Source organism: Phyllostomus discolor, chromosome 8, assembly GCF_004126475.2.
Source record: "Phyllostomus discolor isolate MPI-MPIP mPhyDis1 chromosome 8, mPhyDis1.pri.v3, whole genome shotgun sequence".
NCBI classification, from domain to species: Eukaryota; Metazoa; Chordata; class Mammalia; order Chiroptera; family Phyllostomidae; genus Phyllostomus; species Phyllostomus discolor.
This window is the reverse complement of record NC_040910.2, coordinates 86030107-86049526: the sequence shown is the minus strand read 5'-3', so window position 1 is coordinate 86049526 and position 19420 is coordinate 86030107. Positions and strand designations below refer to the sequence as shown.

General features: G+C 43.4%; 1 protein-coding gene across 9 annotated transcripts in view; it reads left to right on the top strand.

The window, feature by feature from the left end:
• KCNJ16 (potassium inwardly rectifying channel subfamily J member 16) overlaps positions 1–12638 on the top strand; it is a 46821-nt gene extending 34183 nt beyond the window's left edge. For 2 of the 9 annotated variants that reach the window (XM_036033439.1, XM_028520429.2), the window contains one exon: positions 7610–12638. In XM_036033439.1, the coding sequence (XP_035889332.1) occupies positions 7704–8966 (1263 nt within the window). In that variant the 5' untranslated portion in view covers positions 7610–7703 and the 3' untranslated portion in view covers positions 8967–12638. Of the gene's footprint in view, positions 1–72; positions 80–3665; positions 5100–5832; positions 5930–6951; positions 7080–7609 lie in introns of those variants that run through there. The other 7 variants (XM_036033434.1, XM_036033435.1, XM_036033440.1 and 4 more) reach the window with 7 other exon arrangements.
• The last annotated feature ends 6782 nt before the right edge of the window (positions 12639–19420 follow it).

Genomic DNA, 19420 nt, shown 5'->3' with positions numbered 1-19420 from the left:
CTTCCTCAAGAAGCAAAGTCTTGTTCCTGAAGTTCTTACTGGCCACTCTAAGCTCACGTGACCCTGCTCCAGATGCAGGGTGAAGAAACACTAGTGACAGGCGGCTTCTGCCACCTCCACTGGCATCATCCTAATCCCAGCCACCACCACCTCTTACCTGATCATTGAAATACCTTCCTGGTTTATTTCTACCAAGTCCACTTTAAATTTCTCCAACCAACTTCCCACTGGACGGTCAGAGTGATCTTTTAAAAATGCAAACTTTATCATGCTGTGCCATTGGTTGGGATCCTCCCATTGCTTTCACTGTTCTTGGGAGAAAGACCCAAGTCTGTAACTCTACCTGTAGGTCATTTATGTCCTGCCTTTATCTCCCTTTCCAGGTTTGGCTCCCGCTGACGCCCACCCTCTGCCTTAATTTCAGTTCTTTGGAAAACATTCTCTGTGCCTCCGTGAGTCACAGAGTCTTTGCAAATGCTGTTCCTCTGCCTGGGAAACTCTTTTTCTTCTTATTTAATGAACTCCTATCAGTCTTACAGGCTGTGGCTCAGCTATCCATCTCTCCTAGCCTAGGTAGAAATAGATCAGAAATATTTATTCAAATTAAGAGTTAAAGGAAGACCATACATAATGAGAGCTCTCAGAGTGCTAGCCTTTGTACTCTTCTATATTATTCATTTATTCCTTGCAGAAACCTTTTAAGATGTCAACTATTGTCCCTATGTTTTAAATAAATACAGAGAAGCTTAAAGATAGTGCTAAGATGCTGATACCGTACAGCTAAGATCTGAGGTTTTGATTTCCCTATTCCCACCCTTCAGCCATGGGATTATAGGACCAGGTGGGGTTTGGCCTGCTCCTCATGGTAGCGGGAGGCCTATTTCCATTTCAGGTTAAAATAATCACAGTGGATGAAAGTGGCAAGAAAGGAGCTAGAAGGCTATTCTATAAACCAGGGGAAACCAGGTTTTCACCTGATCAGGAGAGGCTGAATTCAGTGATAAAATGCAGATGAGTTCCTGTAATGCTAGGTTCTTGTGAGAACCAGGCCTTAAAATTAGCTTAGAACAAAGGACGGCACAGCCAAATCACACCTATAAATAGCGAGCGCCTTAACAACCAGCTAGTGACTGTGCCTCCCACAAACAAACAGGACGGAGAACCGGGCCAGGGCTGAGAGTGCTCGCCCAAGGCTGGGGCCAAGAGAAGTGAAGGCTGGGCGTGATTGCCGGGGCCTGGGCCGAGCTTCCCCTGACCGCCCTTGTTAAGTGGCACCCTCACCCCCGCTCCGGCCCTTCTCCACATCACTACTTCATTTGCTTTCTCCTTGGCACTTGCTGTGATCAGCAATGATCTCATTTTATTGTTTTCCTGTGTATTGGTGTCCAACTCTCAAGTGCAAATCCCATACTGGTGGGACTTTGTTCACCGGTTCCTAAAGACGGGCGGGCCTGGCACACGATAGGAGCTCCATTTTTAAAAATGAACAAAAACCAAACAAGTAAACAATCAGTCATAAATTATCCAATTTTAGAAGCCTTTGGGAGAAAGTACTTTCCTTACACAACAAAGGGAAATTGAGCTCTGGTCTCTTAAAGGGACCTGAGATCTCATGGCATTTAGCTTCTGCACCGGCCCAGATTCAGCGCCAGGTAGATTCTCAGCAGCTGGGGCTGGCGTACTTCCAAGACAGGGATGGGCAGGCTGATTTTCAAGATAAGAGAAACCTTCAGAGCCATCTTAGTACAACATGTACATAGCTTTTAAGACAAAGAATAAGCATGATGATGTGGACATAAGAAATGTTCAAACATTTTTATGAGTTTATTTGAGCCAAACTGACGATACATGCAGGGGAGCCAGATCTCAAACGCTCCAGAGAATAACTGTTCTGCAGCTTCTTTTCTTCGCTTGAAATCATGGAGGGAATTTCCATGGCAGTGGGAGAAAGCAAGGCAGGCATTAAATTACAGGATGGTTAACCGTTAACAAGATCACGTACTCTCTTGAGGGTTAATACCCCCTCCCAGGGCTATTACTTCTGGCGCTGCAAAGGTGTGTTAACCCAGATGCACAAGAACAATAGACAGGGCTGGCTTAAGGCAAAGATAGACCTTTTACCAAAACATTTTGGGCGCAGGACGTGACTGCTCACCATGACCTGCCCAGTCAGGAATTTATGATCAGATCGCCCTGTGACGTTACTTTCCATAGGTCCATTTTTCCAGCCACAATAATTACCTTGTGAATTTCTTTAACTTCTCAAATCTGCCAAGTGTCCATCTTGCTCCTTTTTAGACTGGTTGCTCAGAGTAAATAGCAATAAAATTATTATTATTTTTTGCAATAAAATTCTTTAAGTTGAAAGTGTATGCGTGTGCAGTACATGCCTGCATGCTGGGAACAAGGAATAGGGGATCTCTTATTTGTTAAAATTGTAAATAGGAAAGGAAAAGACCCCATTCCTGGGTGTTAGGGGAAGGAGTGGAAGGACAGAGAAGTAACCCGGCAGCTTAGTGGCAGGAACCCCTGAACTTAAAAATATCTATTGGGGACCACATAGTTTCTGCCTTCCTGCCACACAAGTGGAAAGCTCTTCAAGACGGTTTAAACTGACACTGTGATATTTTACAGAGGGGGAAACTGAGCCCTCATGGAACTCGAATTTGAGGAATATTTCTTTACTGAGTCACAACTACGTGCTCAGCACAGCAAGAGATGTCCTTCCCACTGATTATCTCGTTCAGCCTCCCAGTACCTCAGCGAGGCAGGTGTTACCCCGTTTCATGCAGGAAGACACTGAGGTGCGAGACCAGCGACCTGACACGGGAGCATGAGGACCCACTCGGACCTGGAGTCTGCTTCCCAATGCTTGGGTTCTGTACAAAAACAAAACAAAACAAAAAATCATTGCATTTCAGACTATTTCTTATTAAGGTAACTTAATGTCTGAACCAGAATAATTTAGTATCATAACTCATGTTACTTTGGTACTATGTCAACATCCAGAAAATGAAGAAACGTCATCCCAGCCTCCACATTTCTCCTCCTTTATAAAACACAGCATCATTTGGGGTGAGGCAGGGTTCACGACTGGGATGGAGCTATTACTTCAGGAAAAGCTGGCTCCTAAAAGGGTCTCCAGATAGAGTTCCTAGCAACTTGGGGCCTCTGCTTCTCCTCCCCAGCACCAGCTGCCAGTCTAGTTGTTTGCTCGTAACATATTACATGTCCCTCTTCATCATTAAGTGGCATGAAACTTTCTGAAGTTGATTGAGAAGGAGAAATGATCAGGTTATATCAGAAAAAAGATAAAATCCATGGACACTGGTAAAACCCAAGCCTGCTCTGGGGATGACAGTAGCTGAGAAGGACACACGAGAACGCCATGGCTTTGTCAGCCAAGGAGAAACTGTGTGCAGTTCGGGAGACTGAGAGTACTTGGAGAAGAGTGGACAGCAGGTACAGGGTGAAGCAGGTGTTTGTGGCTGAATGGCGGGCTCCACCTAAGTGTGCCTGAAAGTCTCAGGAGGATTCCAGGCAAGATAAGGCTCAGGCATAATTCCAAGGCAACGAATGAGTGGTAGGACGAGTTTTGAGCAAAATAACCTAACTTGTTTGGGTTCTGTTGCATCTCATTAAGACCCCCTTTCTTCCCTACTCAGCAACCAGAACCCACCCCTGTGTGCCACCTACCACACCTTCTCTCTGACCTTCGAGTGCCCCTCCCCACACACCACAAAGCTCCACCCAAGCCTGTTCTCAAGGACAGTGACCTGCACATGGAATTTAGGCCATCTTTTCTGCTCTCTACCCCATCAACTCTCAAGTTCCCGCTACAATTTATCTGGCCTAAAAGTCACCAGGCAAGTAACTTGATTACCAGTGATGACTTCACATAAGTCATTTGCATTATAAAAAAGATACTGGTGAATCTGAAAGGCTGTTGGCATTCATAAAATGAATTTACCATACTTGAGGCCATTATTTGTGGTTACTATGATGGTGTTTATATTAAATAGGTCTAGAGAGAAGATCAAATTTTATTATCAAAGTGACAGAGGATTATAAAGTCTTAACCATTGTGTTGTGCTCTCAACATGCTAATGAAAAGCTTAAGCTTGAGGAATTATCCACACGAGTAGTCTGCTTGGTAAACAGCTGAATTTGAGAAGCTGGGGCAAAACGGTAGAGACATTGCTTCAAAACTGGTGAGTCCAAAGGAGGCATGTTTGCGTATCGAGAGTTGGAGACAGATCCACAGGGTGTTACTTGTTTTGCTGAAAATGTTCCCTGTCATGTGTATTGCATATTTGAAATATACTGAATCAGTAAAGGCTTCTCCTTGAAGTCATACAAAGATCTAGGAAACTGAGGACAAATATCCGATCTCACTGGTCGAAGTATGTTAAGGAATTTTTTTAAATGTCTGAACTTACTAGAAGGAAGAACTTCTGAGGAAAGTCACTGTCAGGATGGGGTTGGCAGTCCCCTCTAAGTTCCTCTGTCCCTGTGGGTGGCAGTGAATGGGGTCATCTTGCTGAAGTGCTGTCCTAAGTGTCTTTGCAAATTATCATGCCTTCCGTGGCCTTCCCAGGAACCCCCAGCCTCCCGACTGCACTCTGTCTCTTGCCCTGGCTGCACCGAGAAAAGAACTGCATGTCACAGCCAAGAAATTGTGGTCCTTTTTCTACCTCTGCCGTTAATCACCCAGAGAAACAGTTTGAACCTGGTGAAGAAGGGGGACCTTACCCGATTCAGCATTTACTTTTCAACTCTATACTCCACAATTTTGAAATTGCAATGATCAAACTTCCATTTTTAAAAGAATTTTACAACCAATACAACGGCCACCATCTGTTTCCAGAGAGCAAGGAGCACAAAATGCAAAAAAGAAATTCAGCAGTACGAATATCACAAATGCTTTTCCATGATGGAATGGATGGTGACAAGGTGATTACGGAGGCTTGAAGGAACTTTGAAAGCCAGTTTTAATCCTGAGAAACACATTATAGACTGCCAGTCAATCAACAAGTCTTGTCTTCTATTATTTGATGGTCAACAATTGGAACACTGTTCTAATTAAGGTAATATATGAAGCAGATTACTACATACTTATTTTGTCTAGCCATTTTGGTGCAACAGCCTCCATAAACTTCTTCACTCATTAGGCAGCCTGAAAATGGTTAAGACTGAAGAAAAAATTTTGCTTATATTCTGTCATTTAGCTTAAAAACGACAGCCTTTTAGAAAATGCATCCTTTATAGGGTTGGAAAATCTAAGAATAGGTGAGTGCACCTAACCAAAATCTCAAAACTTTTCTCTGGAAAGTGAAAAGGAACAACCCCAGTAAGGAACCGCAGCAGAGGACATGGTGCGCTTGGGGCAGAATTCTCGCAGCCAAATTTGTATCCTTGAAATTGTTACATGATTCAGAAACTTCCCACATCCTCAAATTTGCTCACTTGTTGCTTGTCTTAATTGAAGATTCATTTGCCAATTAGCATACTAACGCAGGTGTTTTTAAACTGGCTTATTTATGAAAGTTGTTGGCACCGCTGGAATTGAAAGTGATGCCAACCAAATGCCATTTCAAATAAAAATCATTTTTCTGTTGGCAGCAGAAAAGATCACAGTCACACAGTAGCTCTTGATTTATGAACTGTGCTTTTCTCATTCTCGCACTCCCACGGTCGGTGCAGGTCCCTTTAAGGAATTGGGTTGGAAGTGTTCAGTAAGAAAACAATCCTATCTCCAAATACGCTTTTGAGTTTCAAATCATATGGGTCTTTGATTATAATTGGCTCCATTCTCCTGCCTCCAATGACCAGGTGAGAGAGTGGAGACTGGGAAGTCAGTCTGGAACCTACAAGGAATGATATATGTTGTGGACAAACTTTGTGGAAATATCTGCTATTCAACATTCCAGTAACCATTTTCTCAGCCTTGGGTCACGTCCTGAATTTATACGACTGTCACCCCAAAACACGATGAAGGGTCGACAAAGGAGAGGCCAACTACTCAAAAGCAGATCTGCAGGAGGGTGCACGGCATAGCCCCGGCAGAGAGCTGGACAGAGAGAAACTCCTACGTGCCCTGTGGGATTTTCTGGCCGAGTGTCCATCCTCACAGTGGTCCACCAAACAAAGTGTTTATTGTAACGTGGGCCTGATCCCTGGAGAGGAGGAAAAACGATGCCTTCTGACTGGAGGGAAATTAACTATTTCCTCTCTTTTGCAGCTAGAAGGCAGGCTGGATAAGTATTTAGTGATCAGTTTCCTTGGTTGGTTTCAAGTGTGTGTGGGGGGGTCTCAATGTCAGGAATAGTAATTACTCCGACTGCATCGTTCAGTGCCGCAGAGTCGCAGGATCTCTGAAGTGTCACCTTCTTCTTGTACTCCCTCTTGGCACCCAGCACAGGTAGACTGTGTGGAAAACATTCTCGAATAATTACTAAACCATTAATACTGGGCTGCAGTGAATTCTTAATTTTGCATAGAAGTAATTAAAGTTTGTTTAACATTGATTTTTTAAAACTTTCTTTCAGACTTGAGCCTAGACCATGAAATGCTAAAGGCATTAAGAACTGTATGTTCTGCCTTAATATTTTTGCAGAGTGAATTTGGAGGGACAAAGATGGCTTTGCCTCGGGATGGCCGTGGACACGTCAGGGACAGGACTGAAAAGCAGGAGGGAGGGGTCCATTGGAAGTATGCTCCCTTTAAGAGGGCAATAAGATCAGCAACTTTGGCAAATTTTGGGGCTTCTATTCAAAAGGACAGAGAAGAGCTTCCAGTGCCAAAAAAAAAAAAAAAAAGAAGAAGAAAGAAAGAAAGAAAAGATGGATGTTGTGAGACAAAGGCACAAGCAATTTTATACCTTACTGACAGCCTAACTGGGAGTGGTTTTAACTCCCCTGGGGTTAAGAAAGATATTTTTTTCCTCTCAAGACTAAAGGTAGAGCTGGGGTAAAGGAGTTGAATCTGAAATAGTGTTCCAGTCAGCTCTGCTCGGTCCTGGGGAGCACACAAGGAAGAACGACCTCCATGGAGGAGAGAGGAAGCAACAGGTGCTAAAGGCGAGGGACCACGTTATAGCGACCAGTATGTAAGTTACATTTTCGCATGAAGACAGAAACTCTTCCATGCCTCCTTCTTTTAGGGAAAACCATTTTATTTAAACAGGTAGAAAGGTTGTAAGACTTCTAGATAAATATCTGAATTCTAGTCTGCTTTTTTATATTATAGATTATTTTGTTTTCTAAATGTCCTCATGCCAGAAGAGTCTACAAAAAAAAAACAAGGTAATTTTTTTTAGGTCAGTTCAGAAACAGTAGTGATGCTTCATTTGGGATAATCATAGTGTTTACTCAAGCTTCATGCATTTATAAAAATGTTATTTTCCCTAATTCATATTTTGTTCCCATAATGACTGCATTGAATCCTAAACTGAAGTGAGTAATCAATACTGAGAGCCTCTGTCGTTCCAATGGAGTCAGCTATTTCAAGTGGCGTAAAATTGCTTCTCATTCGGCAAATTGCTATTAAGATGGGGATGAAAGCTAGAGTTAAAGTGAGTTTAATTTTCTTTTCTTTTCTTTTTTTTCAGGTTTTAACTGGAAACCCAAACCAACAGAAAGCAAGGCGCAGAGACCCATTTCGGTGACAGAAGTCAGCTGGATGCCCGCAGGGCGCAGGAGAGAATGAGCTACTACGGCAGCAGCTACCCCATCGTGAACGTGGACCCCAAGTACGCCGGGTACCCGCCGGAGCACCTGCTCGCGGAGAAGCGGCGAGCCCGCAGGCGCCTGCTGCACAAGGATGGCAGCTGCAACGTGTACTTCAAGCACATTTTCGGAGAGTGGGGCAGCTACGTGGTGGACATTTTCACCACCCTTGTGGACACCAAGTGGCGCCACATGTTCGTGATATTCTCTCTGTCCTACATTCTCTCCTGGTTGATATTTGGCTCGATCTTTTGGCTCATAGCCTTGCATCACGGAGACCTGTTAAACAATCCAGACATCACGCCCTGCGTCGACAACGTCCATTCGTTCACGGGGGCCTTCCTGTTCTCCCTGGAGACCCAGACCACCATCGGCTACGGGTACCGCTGCGTCACGGAGGAGTGCTCGGTGGCGGTGCTCACGGTGATCCTGCAGTCCATCCTCAGCTGCATCATCAACACCTTCATCATCGGGGCCGCGCTGGCCAAGATGGCAACCGCGCGCAAGCGGGCCCAGACCATCCGCTTCAGCTACTTCGCGCTCATCGGCATGAGAGACGGGAAGCTCTGCCTCATGTGGCGCATCGGGGACTTCCGACCCAACCATGTGGTGGAAGGCACGGTTCGCGCCCAGCTCCTCCGCTACTCGGAGGACAGCGAAGGGCGCATGACCATGGCGTTCAAAGACCTGAAGCTGGTCAACGACCAGATCATCCTCGTCACTCCGGTGACTATTGTTCATGAAATTGACCACGAGAGCCCTCTGTATGCCCTTGACCGGAAAGCAGTGGCCAAAGATAACTTTGAGATTTTGGTGACATTCATCTATACCGGGGACTCCACGGGGACTTCCCACCAATCCAGGAGTTCCTACGTTCCCCGGGAAATTCTCTGGGGCCACAGGTTCAATGATGTCTTGGAAGTGAAGAGAAAGTACTACAAAGTGAACTGCTTACAGTTTGAGAGCAGCGTTGAGGTATATGCGCCCTTTTGCAGTGCCAAACAACTGGACTGGAAAGACCAGCAGCTCCACAACATAGAAAAGGCTCCCCCAGTCAGAGGATCAGGCGGCGTGTCGGAAACCAAGGTCAGAAGAAGGTCATTTAGTGCGGTTGCCATTGTCAACAGCTGTGAAGGTCCGGAGGAGATCGCCACCTCTGCCATCGATGAGTGTAAGGAAGCACCTTATCAGAAAGCTCTCCTGACTTTAAACAGAATCTCTGTGGAATCCCAGATGTAGTCACACACTGTAATTGCACTGAATCATTTTACTATCTAGTAATTACCTTAAGGCAAGTTTTAGTTATGAAAAGGGCTTTAAAAGAATGTTATAGTTCTGTGTGATGCTGATGGGGAGTCAGAAGAACAGGTAGAACTTGACGAAAGATAATCTAAAAATTACATAGGACCCATCATTTACACTTTTTTTTTGCTAGCAGATTTTGTATTAGGGATGCTACTAATACAGTTCATAAGAGTCTGATTGACTCGTATGAATTTCACCTGCTTTTATCATTCCATAGACTTGCATCTTGAATTGCAGGTGTAATATTCAATAATTGGGAAGAAAGGTAAGACGCTGGAATACATAAAAAGTAGAATAGACAATCAGCATCAATAGTAATTTTAATGTATCAAAATTGGTAGTATAACGAGTGGCTTCCTATAAAAAGTCATATCATCTAACCAAGATATGAAACGCATGCATTTAGTAGGTTGCAATGTTGAGATATTTAAGTGTGACATCAATTTTTCCATCCGAGTCCCTTTGTGTGCCCTCATTGTGTCTTAGCATCAGTAAGAAGAGTCAGTGACTGTGAGAAATAGGCAGTGCCACCAATTCAGATGGCTCCTCCACAGCCACTTGCCCAGGTAATGGTCAGTGAGTGCTAGGAGCCATTTTTCCTCTAACCCAGGAGGCAGAAGAAAAGGTGGTATTATTTAGAGCAGTATTTCTCTCAGGTGCCTTGGTTGACTTCAGCCAGGAAGGGCAGAAATAAAGCAACCCTGACCATGGTAGGCTTTCTGACAAGTGGGCATTTTATGCCCACCTCCCACCTTCCCCAAAGACAAGGTGAGGGAACAGGATCATGGAGATGGGGGAGGGAGCAGACAGCAGCTGTAAACATACTGGGACCCCTCGGGGAGAAAGGCGTGCGGTGTCCTCAAGTACAGCAGCTCGGACTGGCTCCGTGAGGGATGGAACCTTTCTTTTCTCAGGGGGTGGGGGAGGCGAGGGGAGAGGTATTATTTACGCCCAGAAGCAGGTCTGATGCTGCCTGTCTTGATCACTTTACAAAACATAAATACCATGAACTGTGGATTTTAATAAATTTTTCTATGGAATTTAGAACAATCATTTAAATTGAAGATTTTGGAAAATATAATTAAGGAATTTAATGCAAGTCATTAAATGGAGAAGCTGAGGGTTATCAAATTGCTTAAATTTGAAGACATGGGGTACATCTGTATATTTTATTTCCATGTTTTAAAAGGTGTTAATCATGACTACTTTAAATACAGATTCAGTCACCTGTGATGAAGAGTCACTTTGCTTTATAAGTTGGAGTTATTAGCTACATTCAGAATCATCTATATAATTCTGACATTTTTTAACATTGTTTTTGAGTTGGCAATCAATATATGCTATAGATTTTTATTTATTTTATTTAAATACATAAACACACATAGTTCTGGCTTTTTGAAATCTTCCTCTCTCTTTCTATTTAAATCAAAGCACACAGGTAAATTGAACTAAATTACATACTCCAAGATGACCAATAGAAGTAAAATACATAGGTATATAAAGTGTTTTTCTCCTTTTTTCTCATTTTTGCCTTCCTCTTTCCTCTCTCCCTCCCTTCCTTCCCTCCTTCCTTCTCTTCATTCTTTCTTTTGCCTGTGAGCAACAAAGTTACTTTGTAACTGAACACGTGCAAAATTTTTATTTCTGTTTTTTTCATGGATGAGAGATTTGTTCAGGCCACAGGTTGCAAAACTGTCTTGAAGCTTAACGTTGGAGAGACAAATAATGCATTTTTTTTTGCCTACTACCATCTACTCATGTTGTTTCCCTTTCCTTTGGTTCCTGGACTCTGTCTACCCACGACCTTACTTTGTGAGCACTGCAGTAGAGACACCAATGTTCAATAAGTACATTCTGTTGTCAAATTCTCTTACCCAGAATAGAATGTAAACCTGGCATTCCCATGTAACATTTATCTCTTATTTTCTGTTTAGAGTTTATAACATGCTTTGACATCCCAAGGAGTTACTTGATAATAAAGATCCCCCAAATAACACAGAAAGTGTGTATGTGTGCCTGCGTTCCAGGTGGTGTGAGCTCTGCCGCTGAGGTCAGCAGCGGGTGCGATGCACAGCGATGACATCCTTTTCTCATAGAATTAGAATGCAGGCAGAACTACCAGCCGTCCTCCTGGGTTTGGGACAGCTTGTCGAACAGCTGTATCTGAATTGCACTTAAGTGCTCTGTCAGCACTGCAAGAAGACGCTGTGCAAAACGGCCTTTCTGGCTTCAAATGCTGTGTCAGTGAGGAGAAGTAGGTCGACTATTCTTTCTTGACTTCTCCCTAAAGATGAAATTATTCAGTGAACTTCGGTGGAAAACCAACCGTGGCATCAAGGCATTGGCTTCACTCCGTGCTGTATCCTGTCCACAGGGCACATGAGGGAGCCCAGGGACAGAGAAGGAAGTGCCATTTTCACAGACCACCGACCTATTCATTGAGCTCTATGAGGTCTTTGCACAGATACACTTAATCCTTGAGGCAGAACAGTGGGTAGATATTTTTAATTTTCAGGCCATCAAATATCTCATTCTGTGTGTCTTTCTAACAATGTCCCAATTGGGACTGTAATGTGTCCAGGTTAAAAAAAAAAAGTCAACTATGCTTTTCAGTCTTCCTCGCAGCAGTGGGGTTGGGCATGTTTGATGTTTCCGTGACGTGGTTCTGGCCCGTGAGGTGTCAGCAGAACTCTGGATGTGACTTTTCAGAAAGGCTGACTTAGTGGCATGTGCCCTTCACTCCCTGCATCGATCCTTTTGAACTTCACACTTGGTAGTTGCAGCTTCTATGGGACTCATGTGAAACTGGGAATGAGGACACGCCTTCTGAGGGAGGCTGGAAAAGGAGCAGAACGGGGAGCACCCCGAGATTGCGTAGCTCCAGACTTCTGCAGGCACAAACGTGAATGCAATTTCTTCCTGACACAGTGAGGGGGGTACCTAAAGGCGATTCTGCAGGGAACAAAGGCTGGCGAGGAAAAGATGATGTTCACATTAGGGCCAACTTGTACCTGACATTGGATGGACGGGGTCTCTGTGGAAACCACATAGTTTCTGGGAAGTTGAGGAAATGCCACTATTACTGTCAAACAAACACACAAGAATTACTTCAGCCTGGAAATTCCTCTGAGGCACCAACGGCTGAGTGACCTTGATAAAAGGACTGCCCAGCTTGCTGCCCTTTAGCTCCTTCCTTCCCTTTCCCAGAGTGACACTTGGTGCTTTAATGAGACTGTCACTGGGGCTAGGGACCTGAAATCCACCGAGACTCAGGCTACAAAGGAGAACTCTGCTGGGACTGTGTTTCCCACCCCCAGGGAGGCCAACTGCACCAACTTATTCAATTGTATAAACATCTACCAAGAAATCTAGATCCTTTCTGGAGATATTTGTATTTCATTACTTCTGAGTTGGCCAGGATTTGTGCAAAGTAGATTCTCTGGGGTGCACCTATTTAAAAGATTAGAAACCAAATTCTCTGTTTGAAGCAGGCTGTTAGCTCCCCTGACTACAAGCATTGGTTCTTCTGCTCTGAATGTTCTGCAAGCCCTTTTGTGTGTGTGAACATGCCTATGTGTCTAAATAAACTTTGCTTGTGAACTTCTAGAAACGACCCTTGGTCCTCTGTAAATCACGGAGCCCTGCCTCAGTTCTAAATTTGGTGTGGCCTCTCTCTCTCTCTCACTTTCATTTTTAAAGGAGCAGCATGACCCATTTGCTGGAGAAAGTAACTTTGGGCCCCACACACAGAATGTCAGTAGGGGTAATTCAGACACACAGAGGGAAACAGTGGGGAGGCGCTTGGCAAGTTCTCTGCAAAAGTTCTCCTGGATTTGAGGTCTTTGAAAACGAAAGCCTGTCGTAGAGACTCGGTTCAGATACATCTGTGGGCAGAGAGCAAGCAAGGCCTCCCACAGGGGCCTTTTCCCGGAGAGACAAAATCATAGTGTTGCCAGGAAACCGGGCCTGGTCTGCATCGCTTCGCAGCTTTTCTTCAGGAAGAAAAATGTCAAGTTCCAGTCAATCCTCAAGTGCTCTCCCTGTACCCAGTTGACGAAACTAACTTCGTGCGGTCCTCTTACAACTCTGTTGTTGGGTCATGACATTTGGCTGGGGACAAATGGCACCTTGTCCTGTCATGTCACCCTGTGCTCCTATCCTCAGGAATGTTGGGGATCTTTAGGGTAGCGTTCGGATACTTAATTCAACATGGCTACATGTTTCCAAGTTCATTAGTCTGGTTGCTGAGTACCTAACAAGGAACATGTAAACGTAAATAAACTATTGCCCTTTGCTATTTGGACCCGTTGGTTCATGCTGCTGAGTAAAAGAATGCTGGATCTCCAGTCTGTCATCCCAAGAAAAAGCAGCTGGACCGAGATGGAGGGGCTTCTAAGTAAACAGGACACGGTAACCTGAGCTGGGTAACCACTGAAGTCAGACCGTCCGTGGGAACTCGGGCGCCTCGGTGGGCCTCGGAGAAACAGGTTCATCATGTAACATTTTCAGCGAGCCAGGAGGATGAAAACCCAAACAGATAGATTAAGTCTTGCTAAATTACACAGCCAGAGAATTCTTTTTTTCTCTCTAGGCTATAATTTACCACAGGGGCCTATAAAACATCCTTAATCACTATCTGAGTAACTTGAACTTTAGACAGAAAGAGCCCCAAGAGGTTCAGACCCCGTGAAAACTTCTTTACAGAAAGTTATCAGAAACCTTCAGATTTCCACATGAAATAACTTGGATCACGTGCACTGCGCACCATGGGTAAAAGCTCTTTATTTGAATTAGAAGCACATGTTTCAGATCAATTATTTATTGTGCTGTCTGTTGATTCTATCTGATACCAGTTTGCCTGGAGAGGGGAGGCTAACTAGGTCTAGGGGCCAGGGTAAAAACAGAGCTAGGCAGTTCCAGAACCAAAAATGTTTTCAGACAGTAGCTCCTTTAATCAGAGTTCATTTTGCATAGGAGGATCCCTCCAGCTTAGAGGAGTTAGGTGCCCAAAGAGACCCAGCTGTGGAGGGACTGCTGAGGAACGCAGGGCTTTGAATCTCCACGGACAATAAGTAGTTCTAATGCTGCCTGAGGTTGAGATGTTTTTATTCTGCAATTGTTAATTGGGAAAAAGCACTCATTTCAGTACCCTTTATGAAATAAAAGCCTGTTATTTTCTAGAAGTGCTTTTTGAACTGAACTGTTAATTTATCATTACTTATTTAGACAGGCTAGAGTGTAGGCAAGTAAAAAAATGTGGAAGAGAGCTGTTAAGAGCAATGAGGATAATCTCATTGCAAATGTACACAAAAGGTATTGAATTCAAAAGGAAAAGGTTCGCCTTTTTTCAGGGCAATGCTAATGCACGGTGGGGCCTGCGCCCGGCCTCTCACCTTGGGAGCTAGAACATGTAGTCCCGTGGCAGCGCCAGCCTCAGGGAACCAGCAAGCACCATGAGGAGCGGGGCTCTTTTCGTAGTACATGAACCTGGGCCATTCTTGAAGCAGGACCTGCAAGGAAAAGAACCCAACCTGAGAGAGTCCTGGAGGCTGGGCGGACTACAGCTGCTCATCTTACTCATCATGCAACCTGGAGTAACTTAGCTGGCATTTCTGATGCTTGGTTCTCATCTCTATGGTTTTTCTTGTTGTATGAAGCTGTGATCACGAGAGCAGGCTTAGTAACCAGACTGCCCAGTCTTGGGTCCTATTTATACTATCTTCCTCCTGTGTGACTCTGGGCAATTTACTTAACCTCTGTGCCTGTTTTCCCAACTGTGAAGTGTGGGAAATACTAGTACCACTCCACACACACATTGTTGTAAGGATTAAGTGAGAGAACATTTGCAAAGTGGTTATAACAGTACCAGGCACATATGAGGCCTGATGAAGTGGAAGGTGTTATTACCAGCAGCAAACTCTGCATCTCTTTTAGAGTTTCAGCCATTAATTTATATTCCATAACTTTCAATATTGACTTAAGCCCAAAAAGGGGGAAATTGAAAAGAACTCATTCAGTAGAAGGAATACAAATCATTCCCACCCAAACATAGATGATTTGTGTACTGTCTTACCGAGACCATGTTGGATTATGTAAACCACACTTCCTTTCCATTGCACAAGGCATCAGGATTCAGCAAAATGGTGCTTTGAGAACAAAAATTCTACTGTGCTCAGATGCACAGGAGACCTAGTCAATAGTGGCAGACCAAGGAGAATTAGATTGCATGTCATGTAGGAGACCCCTTTTGTAAACTACCTACTGGGCATTCAATTCAAGCTGTTTCAAAAAGTACTTAACTACTTTATGTCATAATACCATTCATTCTGTGCAAGCTTCTGAACATGTTCTGGCTGATTAGAAGGGTCCTGGGAGGAGTGGGCTCATTAGCTGAACATGGCCCATCACAACCCAGACAGGCTAGTTGGCTGCTAGTTGAGCCTGGGTAAGCTTGCTGGTCTATGATGTTCCTGCAACCCCCGCCCAAAGACTCTGAGTCACCCCTCCACGTGCCAGAAGGGTATCGAATGCATCTGGATGGGGGAGGAACAACTCTTTGTCTCTGATGTATGATGCACAGGAAGAGGGGGTCATGTACTTCAAATCAGACACAAGTGGATTCAAGTCTAGGCATGTCCTTTGGCAGCTATGTGAACTTGGACAATTTTGTTACTGTCACTGAGCCTTGGTTTCTTTATGAATATAAATGCTGATAATATTTACCTTGTGGGCTATCCCAAGATACCCATGCTTCACACATGCATCTGTATACAATCCCCCTTGGTATCCATGAGGGATTGGTTCCAGGACCCTGACCCCATCCCCAGGACACCAAAATCTGAGGATGCTCAAGTCCCTTATAGAAAATGGTAGTGTGTGTATGTAACCTATGCATGTCCTCCCGTGTACTTTAAATCATCTCTAGATGACTTCTAATGCCTCATATAATGTAAATGCTATGTAAGCAGCTGTTCTAATATACTGTTCAGGAAATAACAATGAGAAAGAAGCCTGTGCATGCTCAGATGCAGCCGTTGGAGGCCTGACTACAGAAGACACATCAGCTACAGGGCAACACATTTTTTTCTGAGTATCTTCCGTCCATGACTGATTGAATCCCTGTAAGTGGAAGCCATGGATATGGAGGGCAGGCCGTATATGCGTGTGGAGATATATATATGCACACACACACACAACTATCAGATGCATAGGAGTTGCATGATACACAAATATTCCGTGTTTTCCCTCTATATATCGCTAATTGCACGTTTCAAAGGAATCTGAAAACAAAAGCATTATTAGCTATAGGACGGTACTGCTCTGCTAATTATTACAAAATTATTTTTTTTTTGCTAAATACCCATGCTTTTACTTGGATGTCTGTGCTTAGTTCTGTAAGTGTATTCTCTTCCTGCTCCCAAGCATCATTGATTCTGTCCCCAGCACTGTCATTAAGGACCTGGGGGACCTGGTGGGGCTACTCAACCTCTCTGGCCCACTGTTCCCAAACACGGCATGGCCTGGATGCCACTTTAAATCACTCTGTGATTCCTCACAGCCACAAAATGCAGTGCTTTCCCCTCACTCTACTTTTAGTCCTGATTCTTTTTTTAATTTGTTTCTTGTTGGCCTTTTATCTTACTTTCATTAGCATATGTAATGGACTACAATCTTTTCTAGCCTCATAATTATGGTACTCTCTGAATTTAACAGGTGAGTTCTAATTTCATTCTATTTTTTGCTTTTAAAAAATCTTTAATGTATAACTGTGATGTACATTTTATACTCCCTGTGATAATAAATCAACCATTCAGTTAAAGTGATAATATTTCCTGAACTTAGTTTTCAGTTCTATATTACTGTCCTTTTCTAAAACTGGGTCTATTTTAAACAGGAGAATTAAAAGTGACACAGGTCTGGTTTTTTAAAAAGATGAAATACTGCTTTTGTCATGACGCAGGCAGGAAGCAGGTGGTGGCGTGAAAAATGTAGTAACTAAAGTGGAGCACTGAAATTCTGATGAGGGTGACCTAAATTTATGACAAACTAATAAAGGACATCTGATATTGCTATTAATTGATATTAAATTTTATAAAATGCCAGCCTTGGCTGAGTGGCTCAGTTGGTTGGAGCATCATCCCACATACCAAAATGTTGCAGGTTCGATTCCCAGTCAGGGTATATACCTGGGTTGCAGGTTTGATCTCCATTTGGGATGTGTACAGGAGGCAACTGATCAATGTTTCTCTCTTACATTGATGCTTTTCCTCTCTCCTTCCCTCTTTAAAATCAATAAACATATCCTCAGGTGAGGATTAAGAAAGTATTATGAAATGCCAGAACACTTAATCTATGGAAGTTGGAGGAAAATGTTTTTTAGTCAAGGGTGGTGCCAGCCCTTTGTTCTACCATTAAAGGTACATCTTCAGATGGGTGACTTCTGCATTGAGTGACCTGAACAAGTGGGCTTGGCCAGCCTGTGTTTTATTTCCATTTTGGGAGAAGTGACTACTTGTGTTATCCCCTCCAAGTAAGTATAACTGACTATGGCAGCAGCACCCACATTCCCAGTCCCTAGTGGTCTCCTAGCCCCTGAACATGAGAGACATGGTCTGATCTCAATACCAAACAGTCACGAATCACTGGGCAGCACATTGGGACGTTTGGGCCACTCTTCTCAACAGCAGCTCTGCTGTGGGGCCCAGCAGGGGGATAGCACTTGGTGGATAACAAATCGGAAGCTTTCCTGTAACCCCAAATTCTCAGAATGGCTGTTTCTATTCTTACATTACAGGTAAGTATGAGAATAGTCATGAAATTGTGGATCTGAGCAATGTCGGATCCATCAAACAATAGAAAGTTCTATCTTTTTCCAGAAATATAACATAGTATCCAAGTTATTACCCTTTGTTTCACAGCTTCAGACAGTAAATAAAATGAGGAATGTGCACACCTACTTGTCCTTTCTGGGATTGGGAATTGGGTGAAAGCAAAATATTAATGATTTGATGAGCAAAGGGAAGAGATTAAAAATTAATAAAAGCACTTTATCATTTTCACCAAAGGCTAGAGCGATATATGTTGGCTTTTTGAAATGCCATAAGGATAATAATAACAACTATTAATAGTAACAATTATGTAAAAGCCTCTGGTAATTGTGATTCTATCAGGAGGTTGAGCATTCTTGGTCACCATTGTGCCACCTTGTGGTCACAAGGGAACACAGGTTTTTTTTTTTTTTTTTCCCCCATGAAATAAATCCATTCCGTTTTAATTTCCCCTCCACTTCTATGGGTTGTTATTTGGGAATCACATTGCCAATAAGGCCTCTGAATGAAATATAACCAGCACTACTCAAGTCAGAAAATTGCTCACACTGCAAAGCAGCAAGTGCCATTGGTCTAAGTAGGGACTTCATGAAGTAGACTTTTCCTTTGCTACCTCCATGGAAAACGTGTATTTAGAAGATGAAATCAGAGTTCATTTGGGCAGCCATTCTCTGTCTGCAAATATGGACATGTCCATTGAGCTCTAATAAATAATCCAGCAATCTATTTATAGCAAGAGAAAGCAGCCAGAGTTTAGGTATCAATGACTGTATTAGAATAATTGCATTAATGCATATATAGAAACAGCTCAATGAACACCATTTTATAATGAGCAGAGATTTGCTTCATCAATATGTGCAGGACAACCTCAGAATTTCTGTGTGTTTTGAAGAGTTGTGATACTTGTTTAAAGGACTTTTCTATTTCCAAATTCCACTTATGTCAGCATCCAGATGTGAAGAGCAGAGAAAGATAGGATTGCCCACCTCCCCGCAGTGTTCCTTCTGCTAGGGACTCCATAATATATTTGGTAACAAATTCAGGCATGTTAATGGCCACTGTTTTATATTACTGGGGCTTGTCTGATCAAGGATATAGCTTTAACCAAGGATGAAGGTCTTAGGGAGAAAAATGGAGTTCCAACAATTCCCTCCTAAGGAGGGTGTGGAGAAGGAGAGGATTTAGTAAATTCTCACAGAGGTACTGCCACGCTGCAGGTGGTTTTGAGTCTCTTCATCTGTTTCTTAGTCTCTGCTCCTTTATCTTTGTATCTGACAATTTCTCTGTCTCTCTCAGTCTCTTTCTATCCCTTATTCCCATTTTCTGTACATCAGTCTCTCTGTCTTTTTCTTTGGGTCTCTCTCCATTAGACCCTCTAATTTAATTTAGATGGATATCTAGGAAGTCCGCTGATGTAGGCTTGGATCCTAGCTCTGGGGATGTCTAGTGGTGTACCTTAGGCAACTACTCCAACTTCTAAGCCTGTTTGCTTATCTGTTAAATGGGGGTAAAAGGGCTTACATCATACATGAGGTTGTCACAATCCAAGGACACATTGCA